General features: G+C 39.0%; 4 protein-coding genes across 8 annotated transcripts in view; 2 read left to right on the top strand and 2 right to left on the bottom strand.

Moving 5' to 3' along the window:
• Positions 1-341: 341 nt before the first annotated feature.
• LOC106317142 lies at positions 342-989 on the top strand. The gene is made up of 2 exons (XM_013755003.1): positions 342-627; positions 705-989. The coding sequence occupies exons 1-2, from the start codon at positions 466-468 to the stop codon at positions 771-773; spliced, it is 231 nt and encodes a 76-aa protein (XP_013610457.1). The 5' UTR covers positions 342-465; the 3' UTR covers positions 774-989.
• Positions 990-1,068: 79 nt separating this feature from the next.
• On the bottom strand, positions 1,069-6,292 carry LOC106317108 (peroxisomal (S)-2-hydroxy-acid oxidase GLO1). Of its 5 annotated transcripts, none has more exons than XM_013754974.1 (12): positions 6,187-6,290; positions 5,936-6,075; positions 2,928-3,052; positions 2,749-2,795; positions 2,571-2,648; positions 2,371-2,495; positions 2,200-2,266; positions 2,050-2,112; positions 1,896-1,965; positions 1,709-1,809; positions 1,531-1,635; positions 1,069-1,445 (listed from the first exon to the last, which is right to left on the bottom strand). In XM_013754974.1, exons 2-12 carry the CDS (start codon positions 6,070-6,072, stop codon positions 1,260-1,262), a joined length of 1,104 nt encoding a protein of 367 aa, XP_013610428.1. In that variant the 5' UTR covers positions 6,073-6,075; positions 6,187-6,290; the 3' UTR covers positions 1,069-1,259. The 5 variants fall into 5 exon arrangements, with proteins under 5 accessions (XP_013610428.1, XP_013610420.1, XP_013610442.1 ...); XM_013754966.1 differs by lacking the exon at positions 5,936-6,075 and adding an exon at positions 3,153-3,292 and having other exon boundaries at positions 6,187-6,224; XM_013754981.1 differs by lacking the exons at positions 1,069-1,445; positions 1,531-1,635; positions 1,709-1,809; ... (5 more) ...; positions 2,749-2,795; positions 2,928-3,052 and adding exons at positions 3,840-4,227; positions 4,322-4,426; positions 4,500-4,600; ... (5 more) ...; positions 5,564-5,610; positions 5,709-5,833 and having other exon boundaries at positions 6,187-6,292.
• A 490-nt stretch (positions 6,293-6,782) lies between these two features.
• Positions 6,783-8,782, top strand: LOC106326962 (probable sugar phosphate/phosphate translocator At3g14410). Its single transcript, XM_013764943.1, has 7 exons — positions 6,783-6,947; positions 7,305-7,412; positions 7,508-7,542; positions 7,654-7,766; positions 7,846-8,107; positions 8,177-8,445; positions 8,522-8,782. The coding sequence occupies exons 1-7, from the start codon at positions 6,783-6,785 to the stop codon at positions 8,650-8,652; spliced, it is 1,083 nt and encodes a 360-aa protein (XP_013620397.1). The 3' UTR covers positions 8,653-8,782.
• Positions 8,783-10,747: 1,965 nt separating this feature from the next.
• LOC106339579 (probable 2-oxoglutarate-dependent dioxygenase AOP1) overlaps positions 10,748-12,044 on the bottom strand; it is a 10,603-nt gene continuing 9,306 nt past the window's right edge. Inside the window, exons 2-3 of the mRNA XM_013778418.1 lie at positions 11,678-12,035; positions 10,748-10,983 (exon numbers count right to left, since the gene is read on the bottom strand). Coding sequence (XP_013633872.1) covers positions 10,748-10,983; positions 11,678-12,035 — 594 coding nt within the window. The remainder of the gene's footprint in view (positions 10,984-11,677; positions 12,036-12,044) is intronic.

Raw genomic sequence — 12,044 nt, forward strand, 5'->3', positions numbered from 1 at the left:
GCCAAGTGATCATGACCTGTTCTAGACGTAATTAGTTTTGGTCTGTAAAATTTAAAATGTACTATACTGTATACATAAGTTTTGTATCCTTAAATTATATAAATCTCTTTTGTCAAGATTTATAGTAGTAAGATGTTTAAAACTTCTTAAAATTCAAGATCGTTGCATGTGACAAGTAACGCAACCAACAGAGAACATGCTACTATCTCATCCCTTCTTTCTAACAATACGACGACGTTAGCGTTGTAAACAAACCTGCTGTTTTTGCTATAGCTTGGTGAACAACTTGTCGTTTCTTAGACCATCTATTATTGGGGGGGCTCTGTAATAAGTTGTAGAAGGCTTTTAGTGATACAAGGCCCATTAGAACTTCTCTGGCCCAGGAGCACCTTCTTCGTTTTCTTCCTCGACGGCTAACAAACGAGGAGCGACGGTGTGGTCCGTGATCAAAGCCGACGGGAGAGGATGATCGGCCGGCGTGCTGGAACTAATCGGATCGGTATGAGGAGGGACGACTCCTATCTGACTCGGTTCGTTGACTCAGTGTTTTCTCTGTTCCGATTAGCTGAGTTTGAGATCCTGTTTGTGATGTTCTTCATTATAGCCTACCTCATCTTCAAAGATCTGGTAGATTCACTTAACGATCGTAGGTAAATTTTGAATATGTATCGCATTTTTCTGATTTTGATCTGAGTTTTGTGCAGACGGCAAGGCCGGAGTACAATCGGATTCTGGTCGAGAAGCCCGGTGGATCTGACATATGGCCGTTTTAGATTGAAAATAATCAAAGTCGTGCATGTTTCTGTAGAACGTATGTGCTTTGTACACAGCAATGCTGTGCCTAGCTTTCCTCTTGTGAATGTCACTCTGTTTAATTCTTCAATGTAAGCAATTAGATGCCATTACTATATACACTTGACATGTCCTTGTTCATTTAGATATTTTTGGAATCACAAGAAACTGATATAAATTCATGAGTTTCGGTTGAATTCTAAGCCATAGGAGGTGATGATAGCTAGTTTAATGGTTTCAGTAGTGTATTTGTTTTCGTTTCGTATCTGTTGATTAGAGGAATGGACTGTAGGTAGAGGAAGCCAAGTAGCATTTTACAGAATCTTTAAGGCATTGTATATGATTCAATATAGGGAGAAACAAGTTTTGAGATAGATGGCAAAGTAGAAAGCCAAGTGACCAATCAGAAGAATGGAAGAAACCAAAGTTCTGTATTGTTGCTCTTTCTCTGGATGGTTTTGGTCTCTCTATAACCTTGCTGAAGGGCGGGGAGTGTCCCATTCGGTGGTGATGTGGTTACGGGTGATTTCCTTGAGAGACCTGCACCCACTTAGTGCCATGGTCAGCTCGAACTCATCACGTAGCATTTGAAGCACCTTTCTGACTCCAGCCTCTCCTTCCGCAGCAAGTGAGAACACCACTGGTCTTCCAATCTGATATTGAGAGTGCGTACAAACGCTTTATTTACTGTTAATGGTTTCAAGTAGCTTTCTGGTAATTTGGAAATATGATGCTTACAAAGATCCCCGAGGCTCCAAGTGCAAGTGCCTTGAAGACATCAGTGCCACGTCGAACACCACCGTCCAAGAAGACAGGGATTCGTCCTTGTGTCGCTTTGACAACCTGAACAGAGGAGAACAATGCTGAGGTTGCTGACGGAAAACACTTGTATGAGAACACCATTTGGCATTTATACCTCTTCAAGGGCTGAGATTGTTGCGGGAACATAGTCAAGCTGGCGAGCTCCATGGTTAGACACAATGATCCCTGCTGCACCAGCTTGAATCGCTATCCTTGCTGCAAGAGGATAAGTATAGTTGAACTGGTTAGGTTTTAGTGTGAAACTAAAGTGATAAAAATTTGTTTGTCGGATGGTAACTAACCATCCTCTCCTGTAATAACACCCTTGACAAGAATCGGCATGCTAGTGATTGTCTGGAGCCACTGGACATCCTGTTTGTGTAAATGAAAAGTTAAAGCTGTCCTAGATCAAGTTTCTGTTTGGTGTCTGTATTTTAAACTATTGTACTCTCGCACCTTCCAGCTTAAGGTACGGTCAATTTGGCCAGCAACGTATGAGGCCAAACCAGAGTCATTGGCCTGCAGGTGGAAACAAAAGAAGCTCAGGAAACCTTTTGAGAATCATATTCAGACTATAATGCTAGATAGTATCTGATGGATGCTTACCTCGTCCATCTTTCCGAGGTCGAGACCTTCAAAGTTCTTCAATGTCAGGTTTGGAGGCAAAGTGAATCTGTAGCAGGAGAAGGCAGAGCAATTTATTTATACGTTCTGGCAATGTATTCGTATATTAATTTACAGTCAGCTCTTGTCACTTTTGAACTGATTTGGCTTTACCTGTTCTTGATATCAGACTCTCTTCGGCCTAGCCTTGGGGTGTCTACAGTGAGAGCAATGGCTTTGAACCCCGCCCTCTCGGCTCTTCTCACGAGCTGCTCAACCACTTTCCTGTTCTTGTATACCTAACTCAGAACAAACATAGCGTGTAAATCATCAAGTGCGACCAGATTTATCGACAAGCGAGTAAGATTGCTTACATAGAGTTGGAAGAAACGAATCCCTGGTCCTGTGGAAGCAACCTCTTCAACACTGGAAGTAGCCCATGACGACAGTGTCTGAAGCATCATGGAACAAACCAAACCAGAGACATGGGTATTTATAGATTTTAAGATGAAAGAGGTTTTAAGTACCCTTCGTAGTGATGTAATAACATACCATGATGGTTCCAGCAGCAGATGCAGCTCTAGCCGTAGCATATTCCCCTGTATTATTTCCCAGTAACAGTCGTTAGAGCTAAGCCTTAGTCTTTGTTTCTAACGATACTAAAAACTAGTTTCTACTCTCTACGTAACTTCTTTGTACAGAATGTTTCAAGAGAAAGCAGACATCGTTACCTTCCGGGTGAGCCATCTTTTGCATGGCAGTAGGAGCAACCATGATCGGCATGGAGATCTTGAAACCCAAGATGGTTGTTGTCATATCAATCTTGCTCACATCAATCAGAATCCGAGGCCGGAAGCTGTTTACACATCCCAGGGTATGTATATCAGATTCACATCTCTTGCAAAACCAATAACAAAAAGTGTTGTCTTATATCTAGGCCGTAAAAAAAAACTCACAGGATCCTAGCGAAAGCGTTTCGGTTCTCTTGAAGAGTCCACTGGTCCTCTGCACCAGAGGCATAGTAGTCATATACCATCTTAGGCAACTTCTCCTTTGCAATCGCTTCATACTCGGTAACGTTAGTAATCTCCATTTTTCCAAACTGAGCCTCACGGGAGAGAGAGATGAAGGTGTTGTGAGTGGCAAAGAAACCTTATATAATTTTTTTTTTTATATGTATCTTAAAGTTTATATATCTGGTTTAGAGTTAAAGTATTTTGTGTGTTGTGACAGTTGAAAAATTGTTGGCAATGGATGAGGTTCTAAAGGTGAAGAATGGATCAGGAGATACGGACAAAGATGAGACGGGATAGTGTGTGTCTAATTCACAAGCAACTCGTGTGTTCCTTAGTTTTTCTTTCATATTATCGTTCTTAAATAAGTAAATAGTAATTCATCAGCCAATTGTTTTTCTTTTCTTTTTTTGAAGGACATATAAATCCAAGAGATGATGAAAGTGGAAGCAATAAACCTAATGGTAACGTTCAAGCCCAATCTTGCTTGGACATTTCTATGGTAGGTAGAGCCCATTAACCTCTCTGGCTCTCTTTAGTCTTTACTATTGTGTTTGACTTTTGATGATGGTTATACTGTGATTTGTGAACCGAATGCTAGTGGTGTCTATTGTATAAGGAAGAAGAATGGGACTGAAGGTAGAAGTAGGCAAATAGCATTACAGGGAATCTCTAGTCATTGTTTTGTATTTTGGATACAAGGAGAGACAAGTCTTTTGAAATAAATAGCCAAAGTGATCAATCACAAGAATATCAATAGGTTTATAATCCATTTGCATAGCTCTGTGTTGTTGCTGTTCTCTGGTATGTTGGTTCTTGTTTGTTTGCCTCTCTATAACTTGGGCAAATGGCGTGGAGTTTCCCACTCGGTGATAATGTGGTTGCGAGTGATCTCACTGAGAGACCTGCACCCACTTAACGCCATGGTTAGCTCGAACTCATCGCGTAACATTTGAAGCACTTTTCTGACTCCAGCTTCTCCTTCAGCGGCAAGTGAGAACACCACGGGTCTACCAATCTGAGATTCAGAGAGCAATTAAACAAACAGTGTTATAACAGTCAATGGTTTCTAGCACTTTTTCTGGTGAATTGAAATATAATATGATGCTTACGAATATCCCGGAAGCTCCAAGTGCAAGTGCCTTGAAGACATCAGTTCCACGTCGAACACCACCATCTAAGAAGACAGGAACTCGTCCTTGTGTCGCTTTGACAACCTGAAAAGAGGAGAGCGATTCTGAAATTGCTGACTAAAAGCACTTATATGAGTCCACCATTTGGCATTTATACCTCTTCAAGGGCTGAGATAGTGGCTGGGACATAGTCAAGCTGGCGTGCTCCATGGTTTGACACAATGATCCCTGCTGCTCCAGCTTGTATCGCTATCCTTGCTGCAATAGGATAAGAATCGTTGACCTGGTTAGGTTTTTTCTTACTAAAGTAATGAAAACATTGGTTTGTCAGATGGTAACTAACCATCCTCTCCTGTAAGAACACCCTTGACAAGAATCGGCATGCTAGTGATTGTCTGGAGCCACTGGACATCCTGTTTGTGTACATGAAAGTTAGTGAGGTCTGAATTGACTTCTTTTTTTTTCAAATACTCTGTTTTGCTATGTTATCTTAAGATTTGTTTGGATTCTCTTACCTTCCAACTCAAGGTACGGTCAATTTGACCAGCAACATATGAAGCCAAGCCAGAGTCATTGGCCTGCAGGTTACAACACAACAAGTTCAAGTAAAATATCAGGAAACAATAGTGGATCATTTCTCGTCTTCAGACTATAATGCTAGATAGTATCTGATGGATGCTTACCTCGTCCATCTTTCCGAGGTCAAGACCTTCAAAGTTCTTCAATGTCAAGTTTGGAGGCAAAGTAAATCTGTAGTAGAAAAAACACACATTGTGACTCTACAGTTTTTAGCTACCTGTTTGCATGTTTGAATCAAGTTAACTCTTATCACATCTCAGTTGGAGTGGCTTTACCTGTTCTTGATATCAGACTCTCTGCGACCTAGCCTTGGGGTGTCTACAGTGAGAGCAATGGCTTTAAACCCTGCCTTCTCGGCTCTTCTCACGAGCTGCTCAACCACTTTCCTGTTCTTGTATACCTACTCAGAACAATATCATAACGTGTGAATCATCACATGTGACCAGGTTTTGTCAGGTTGTGTGCAACAAGCTGCCTAGATGACTTACATAGAGCTGGAAGAATCGGATCCCTGGCCCTGTGGAAGCAACTTCTTCAACGCTGGAAGTAGCCCATGAAGAAAGTGTCTACAAAACCATGGAATAAAAGATTCAAAGTCTTGTTTTGGATGAAAAACATTTTGTGACAAATATAATAATATACCATGATGGTTCCAGCAGCAGACGCAGCTCTAGCCGTAGCATATTCCCCTGTATTAATTTTTTCCATTAGTACATCCTTATAGTTTTTGTCTCTACAAAAACTCGGTTTCTACAAATGTTTTAGGACAAATCAGATGTCTTGTTACCTTCAGGATGAGCCATCTTCTGCATGGCAGTAGGAGCAACCATGATTGGCATGGAGATCTTGAAACCCAAGACGGTTGTTGTCATATCAATCTTGCTCACATCAATCAGAATCCTAGGCCGGAAGCTGTCAAAAACATTCCACAAGGTATCTTATATATCAAATCACATCTCTTGTGAAACCAGTAACAAAAAAGTAAAATATTATCTTAAAGAAAAGAAAGCTTACAGGATCCTAGCGAAAGCGTTTCTGTTCTCTTGAAGAGTCCACTGATCCTCTGCACCAGACGCATAGTAGTCATATACCATCTTAGGCAACTTCTCCTTTGCGATTGCATCATATTCGGTAACGTTTGTGATCTCCATTTTCTGTCAAAAAGAGTAAAAGACTTGAGTTAGTCACCTTTTGTAAAATTCAGACATAGTCATAGCTACAGATTCTAACTCTCTGTCTGGTCTTAAACACAGAAGCTCACACACCTTGATGGGAATGGGAATGGGAATGGAGAGGTCTCGGAAGAGATGAAGGGTGACTGTAACAAGAGCTTAAACTATATATCCAATTATTTTATCGTTATTTAAATGTTATATATTTGTCATGTATTAGTTTGTAAACATCTTTTTTTAATATGGATGAGAAGTTGGAGGTGAAGAATGGTTGAGGAGATACGGACAAAGATGAGATGGGTTGTGTTTCTAATCCACAATAGCAACTCGTGTGATCCTTAGCTTTTTCATTCGTATTATCGTTCACATTCTCGAGGAAAAAGTTATTATTTCCATAAACCAATCATTTATTTCTTTTCTTGAAAGAAGATAAATCCAAGAGTAGATGAATCATTGATGAAAACTGAGAGAAAACAAAATGTAAAAGCGTGCGAGGAAGAACAATCATGGGCCTTAATATGTTTTAAAAGAAACTTAAAAGTCCAAACGTAATGGGCTTTTATGTGACTAAAAGCCCATAAAACGACTGATCAAAGCGGGACCCACTTAATGAAGTTCCTTTGCTCGCCGTTTTTCCCCGCAGCTCTCGTTGTTGTTTGCGAAAATGGAAAATTGAAAAGCTTTAGTGAATGAAGGAGAGGAGACGAAGCAAAGTGGTAATCAGCGATCATCACAGTCGATCGAATTCAATGGCGGCGGATCGGAGCAAAGGCGTAGTGAGAGACGAATTCGCGACATATGCTTACATTCTTCTCTACATCGCTCTCTCTAGTGGTCAAATCTTCTTCAATAAGGTTTTAACAGTTTTAACTTCAATCTCAAAACCTGGATCTGTGTTCTCATCATCGTATATAGTTCTTATGCTATTTAGAATCGTGATCTGATCCGCTAGATTAAGCTGCGTGTGTGGAAGCAATGTGTATTGGAGATCGTTTAGGAAGCAATGTGTATTGCTATTGCGCCACTGTGAAGTCTAGGAAGCTCAAACCAAAGAAAAATTATATTAAATCATATTTTGAGAAGGATTTGTTGATTTTAGATATGTATGTATAAGATTAGTGAACAAAAAAGATATATATATAAGATTTAGATAAGTTTTATTTCTAGTTGAAATAGATCACTAACGGTTTTGTGTCTCTGTGACTGTGCAGTGGGTATTGTCATCTAAAGAAATAAACTTTCCTTATCCGCTTGGATTGACTTTACTCCATATGATCTTCTCCTCTGTCTTGTGCTTTCTTCTCACCAAAGTCCTTAAGGTACTTTCCAATCTTGCAATCATCTTCCTTTTTTTATTTCATCATAAGTTAGAATGTAAAGATTCTAACTTTTGGTCTTTTTTTTTTCAATGAAGATCTTCAAGGTTGAGGAAGGAATGACATTAGAAATGTAAGGAAGAAAAAGACTTTGTAAGCATTTTGATTTTGGTAGTAGTTGAAAATACCCATCAAGCTACTCATCTTTGGTTTAGTAATAAACATTGTTGCTTTATGTACTCAGATATGTTACATCAGTTATTCCAATAGGTGCCATGTTTGCCATGACCCTCTGGTTGGGAAACACTGCCTATCTCTACATATCAGTTTCTTTTGCCCAGATGTTGAAGGCTATAAGTAAGTTCATGTTGTCTACTTACATCTTAGTGAGCTGGATTGTTGGATACCAATACATTCTTGAATCATATACTTGCAGTGCCTGTTGCTGTGTTTGTTCTTGGGGTAGCTGCTGGGCTTGAAATGATGAGCTGCAGGATGCTTTTGATTATGTCTATCATAAGTTTCGGTGTTTTAGTTGCCTCATATGGGGAACTGAATATCAACTGGATCGGTGTAGTTTACCAAATGGGTGGCGTCGTTGGAGAAGCACTGCGGCTTATCTTCATGGAGATACTTGTCAAGAGGAAAGGCATTAAGTTAAACCCAATCTCTCTCATGTACTATGTGAGCCCCTGCAGGTAAGAAGAACACATCTTCACTTCTTTATCATGATTCAAAGCCTAAAGGTGTTCTTTATCTCTACGTAGTGCTGTTTGCTTGTTTCTACCGTGGATCTTTCTAGAGAAGTCGAAGATGGAGGGAAACGGCACATGGAACTTCCATTTCCTAGTGTTGACACTTAACTCCCTCTGTACATTCGCTCTCAACTTGTCGGTTTTCTTGGTGATCTCTCACACGAGTGCTCTCACTATCCGAGTTGCTGGCGTTGTCAAGGACTGGGTGGTTGTTTTGGTCTCAGCTCTTCTCTTTGCAGACACAAAACTCACTCTCATCAATCTTTTTGGTTACGCCATTGGTAAGTCAAGAAACTCCTCACCATACCAGCGAGTCTTTGCGTCTCTTATAACTGTGCTTTGTGTGTTTACATGCAGCTATTGCCGGTGTAGCGGCATATAACAATCATAAGCTGAAGAAAGAAGCTTCTCCTCGAGTAACCACCGAAACTCCAGGAGATAATAGTGAATCTATAGCGTTGGTGTCACAGGCTAATACAGAGAGATGATGATGTAGTCTCTCATCAGTCTTGAAGGGTAACCTTTGATTGTTTTGTGATATGTACCTTCCGAATTCTATAACTCATACGAACTACTCTGTACCTGAAAGGTAAGAAAGTTCAATCGATTTTTCCAATTCTCATGACATTTAGTCACAATAATGCATTTTTTCATGTAGTTGATATATGAACGTTGACCCTATATATCATTCAACATAAAGCCAGAGAAGAGTTACTATTTGATAAACGAAAAAAATAAATGGAGGAATTGAATAAATAAAAAATATGAAATTTTGTTTAATTTATTTTGTAAACAAAATAGTGGGAATCTATATGTTAATAATTTGACAAAACATTAAACTTCATTTATATGAATTTTTAACCGTTAAAAGTCTCGACACACTCCTAAGTGTTCATATTTCATCACAAAACATCCCCTTGGTTGTGATACAGAGAGAAGGGATAAATATTTTTCCCTGTGAGTGTTAAGTAAATTTGTTCTCCTTATTTTTTGTACAGTTTTGAAAGAGAGTAAAACGTAATTAACGAAAAAAGAGATCTCTTACATTGAAGTCTATCGATGAACGTTCATAGTTCACACATACATAGTATAGTCCAGTGGAGATTAATGTAAGAGCGTTCTTGGCTTTAGTTTTGTTTTGAACATTCACGTGGCTTACAACAAAATAAATGGATTGTCGGTTGGTAGTACTTTAAAAGATCATACAAGAAGTAACGATAGAATGCTTCATAATGAATCTGAATATTGTAACCGAAAGATTAAACGAGTAGATGAAAAATTAACAAACAACTCTAATGCTGAGAGATTACAAATAGATTCTCTTAAAACAAGTTGATGATCATTTGTCCAAGAAACGTATGTGTAACGACCCGGATTTTTCAAATCGGTTTGATTTTGTTTTTCTTCTAATTATAATCTTAATCTAAACCGGTTTGGTCAAATTAAATTAATAACCACTTCCTTCTTCTTTATTAAACGCAGCCGTAATATGTCTATTTCGATATATATAATCTCTTCCTCGTAACCTAAAGAAAAAGTTTCAGTCAAAAAAAAAAACGTAAAGAAAAAGTGTAAGCAGAGCCGCCTCTTCTCCCATTGTTATTCACGATCACCATCTCCATCTTCTCCACTCTTGTTCACGTTCATTCCCATCTCTCTTGCTCATCACTTGTGTCACTCTCTTCTTCTCCTCTATTTTATTCTTGTGTTCGTGTGTTTGATGACCGAGAAGACGTGACGCATCCACCATCGCTAGCCACCACCGGAGCCATGGTTCATCATTGGAGGAGCAGCCCATGGTATCACAGACTCGTTACCTGCCGTCACGTCCGTTGCGTTGTTGTTACGTATCGGATCCGTGAGATGGAGAGCCTAAGCCGAGAGGGAGAGAAGCGTTCGAGGTAGAGCCGCCATGTTCCTCACCACCACCGGTCGTAGATCTGCACCGCCGTGAGTCTTAAGTCACCGTAGATGGAGCCCACGTCGTCAAAGTGCAAGATCCATTAATGTTACCCCAAGCCGTGATAGCTAAGTGATCCCTTCTTCATTTCTTGTATAGCAAGCAACATTTGTAGCATAAAACCTAATCGTATATTGTGCATGGTGAAATCGTATGATTTAGGTGAGACTTATTCAACGAGTAATTCATGCTAAACTTGGTCGAGTCTTGTTAGGTGAAGCAAGTCCAATCCTGAACATTTTCCGATCCATCTCCGATTGTGGCTAAGTTGAGGGCTATCCGTCCAATCCTTGCTAGTTTATTACTACTATCATGGAAAATCTAGTTTCGAAACATGATCGTTCTCTGTGAATCGAGTCTGATTAAAAGTCTTTGTTTGTTTATTATTATTATTGATAGTTAAACCGAAAATAAAATAGTAGAGGATTCAACTGATGATTGAAAAATGAGTGATGTTAAAATGTAATATCTCAACATAACTATATAATAATGGAGAAATTTAAAATGATGTAAGTCGCAGTGATGTGATTTAGTTAACAAAATAGTGTAAGATTTTGGTATTACAAGATTACCTTTTTCAGGTGGAGTGGTAAGAGAAGAAACTTTCAACCTAAACACTCCACCTACATGGCCTTTCTATACATTGCCTTGATCTCCACGCCATCTACTACGTCATTTTGACAAAGTATTGTAAGGAAATGGCTATCGGTATGAGGGTTGAGGCCTGGCTGCTCCTCTGCGTTTTCGTTAAGTCCTCTATATTTGATGACACGAAAGTGCTTCCTCGCTGAGTTAAGGTGCTCCTCGACGTATTTCTCGAGACCGAAACTCTCCATGATCATCGTCCTCACCTTCACGTCTAATTAATGCTATTAAATTTTCCGCGAATGACTGAACATTCTTGCTGCAAGAAAGAGATAAAATCATACCAAAAAAAAAGAAAGAGATACAAAATTTACAGAAGTATTATTTATTTCACCTATTTTTGTATTAGAGTTTATTTATTTCATCTATGTTTTATATTTTTCTGTTGGGCATAAATTAAATTAGGAGTAATTCCACCGGGATATGGCAGGATGCCGATATCTTGTTTCCAGGTTTCCAACTTCCGCCTTCTGGATCAGACGTTTCTCTTGTTTCCAAGTTAAAAAGAAAAAATGAAAATATCTAGATAAACAGATTCTTTTTCACATCTCCAGATATAGTGAATATAACATAAGTCTCACCAATGATATAAACATGGTTAAAACACTAAGAGAGAAAGCTATTGGATATATACAAAAAGTAGATATTTAAAACTAGGATTTATACTCTAAAACATTGTATTCATGTTTTTAAAATCAATAAAACACTATTTGATATTTTTGATATTTTTGATTGTTTTATTTCTTGTTTCTTTAGTATTAGAAAGAATCCAATATTATTTTAATTTGACATTTTCAATCCTGATAATTTATATATATATATACTTTCTAGCGAGAAATGATATATAACATTGATTGATAATAAAAACAAGGGCATAATTAAGATAGAGAACCTGAAGGTGATCTTGCCTTGAGGCCAAAGCTTGTAGGTTAATTCGTCGACAATTTGAGGATTATTTGCACCGTCACAGCCAATAGCCTCGTATAAAGGTAGAGTCGAATTCTGACCAGCGTATCCTTTGTAGAGTTTGTCAGACTTTGTTCTCAGTTTAGTTTCAAGAGGTAAATCAAAAAATTCCTCCGAGGCCTCGAACAGCGCCTTCCGTAGCTCCACTGAAGCTCCGTTGAACAAGGCCTCGAAACATCCGTACTCTTCTAGGGCTGTTCGTACTTGGGCTCTCACCGAGTCCCACTCCGGACTTGCCGGTTTGAGGTTTGGAATCGAGAAGTCTGTTTGATCGTGAAACGGTAATAAATAAGATGTGGGCTTAAACAA

This window comes from Brassica oleracea, chromosome C1, assembly GCF_000695525.1.
Source record: "Brassica oleracea var. oleracea cultivar TO1000 chromosome C1, BOL, whole genome shotgun sequence".
NCBI lineage: Eukaryota > Viridiplantae > Streptophyta > Magnoliopsida > Brassicales > Brassicaceae > Brassica > Brassica oleracea.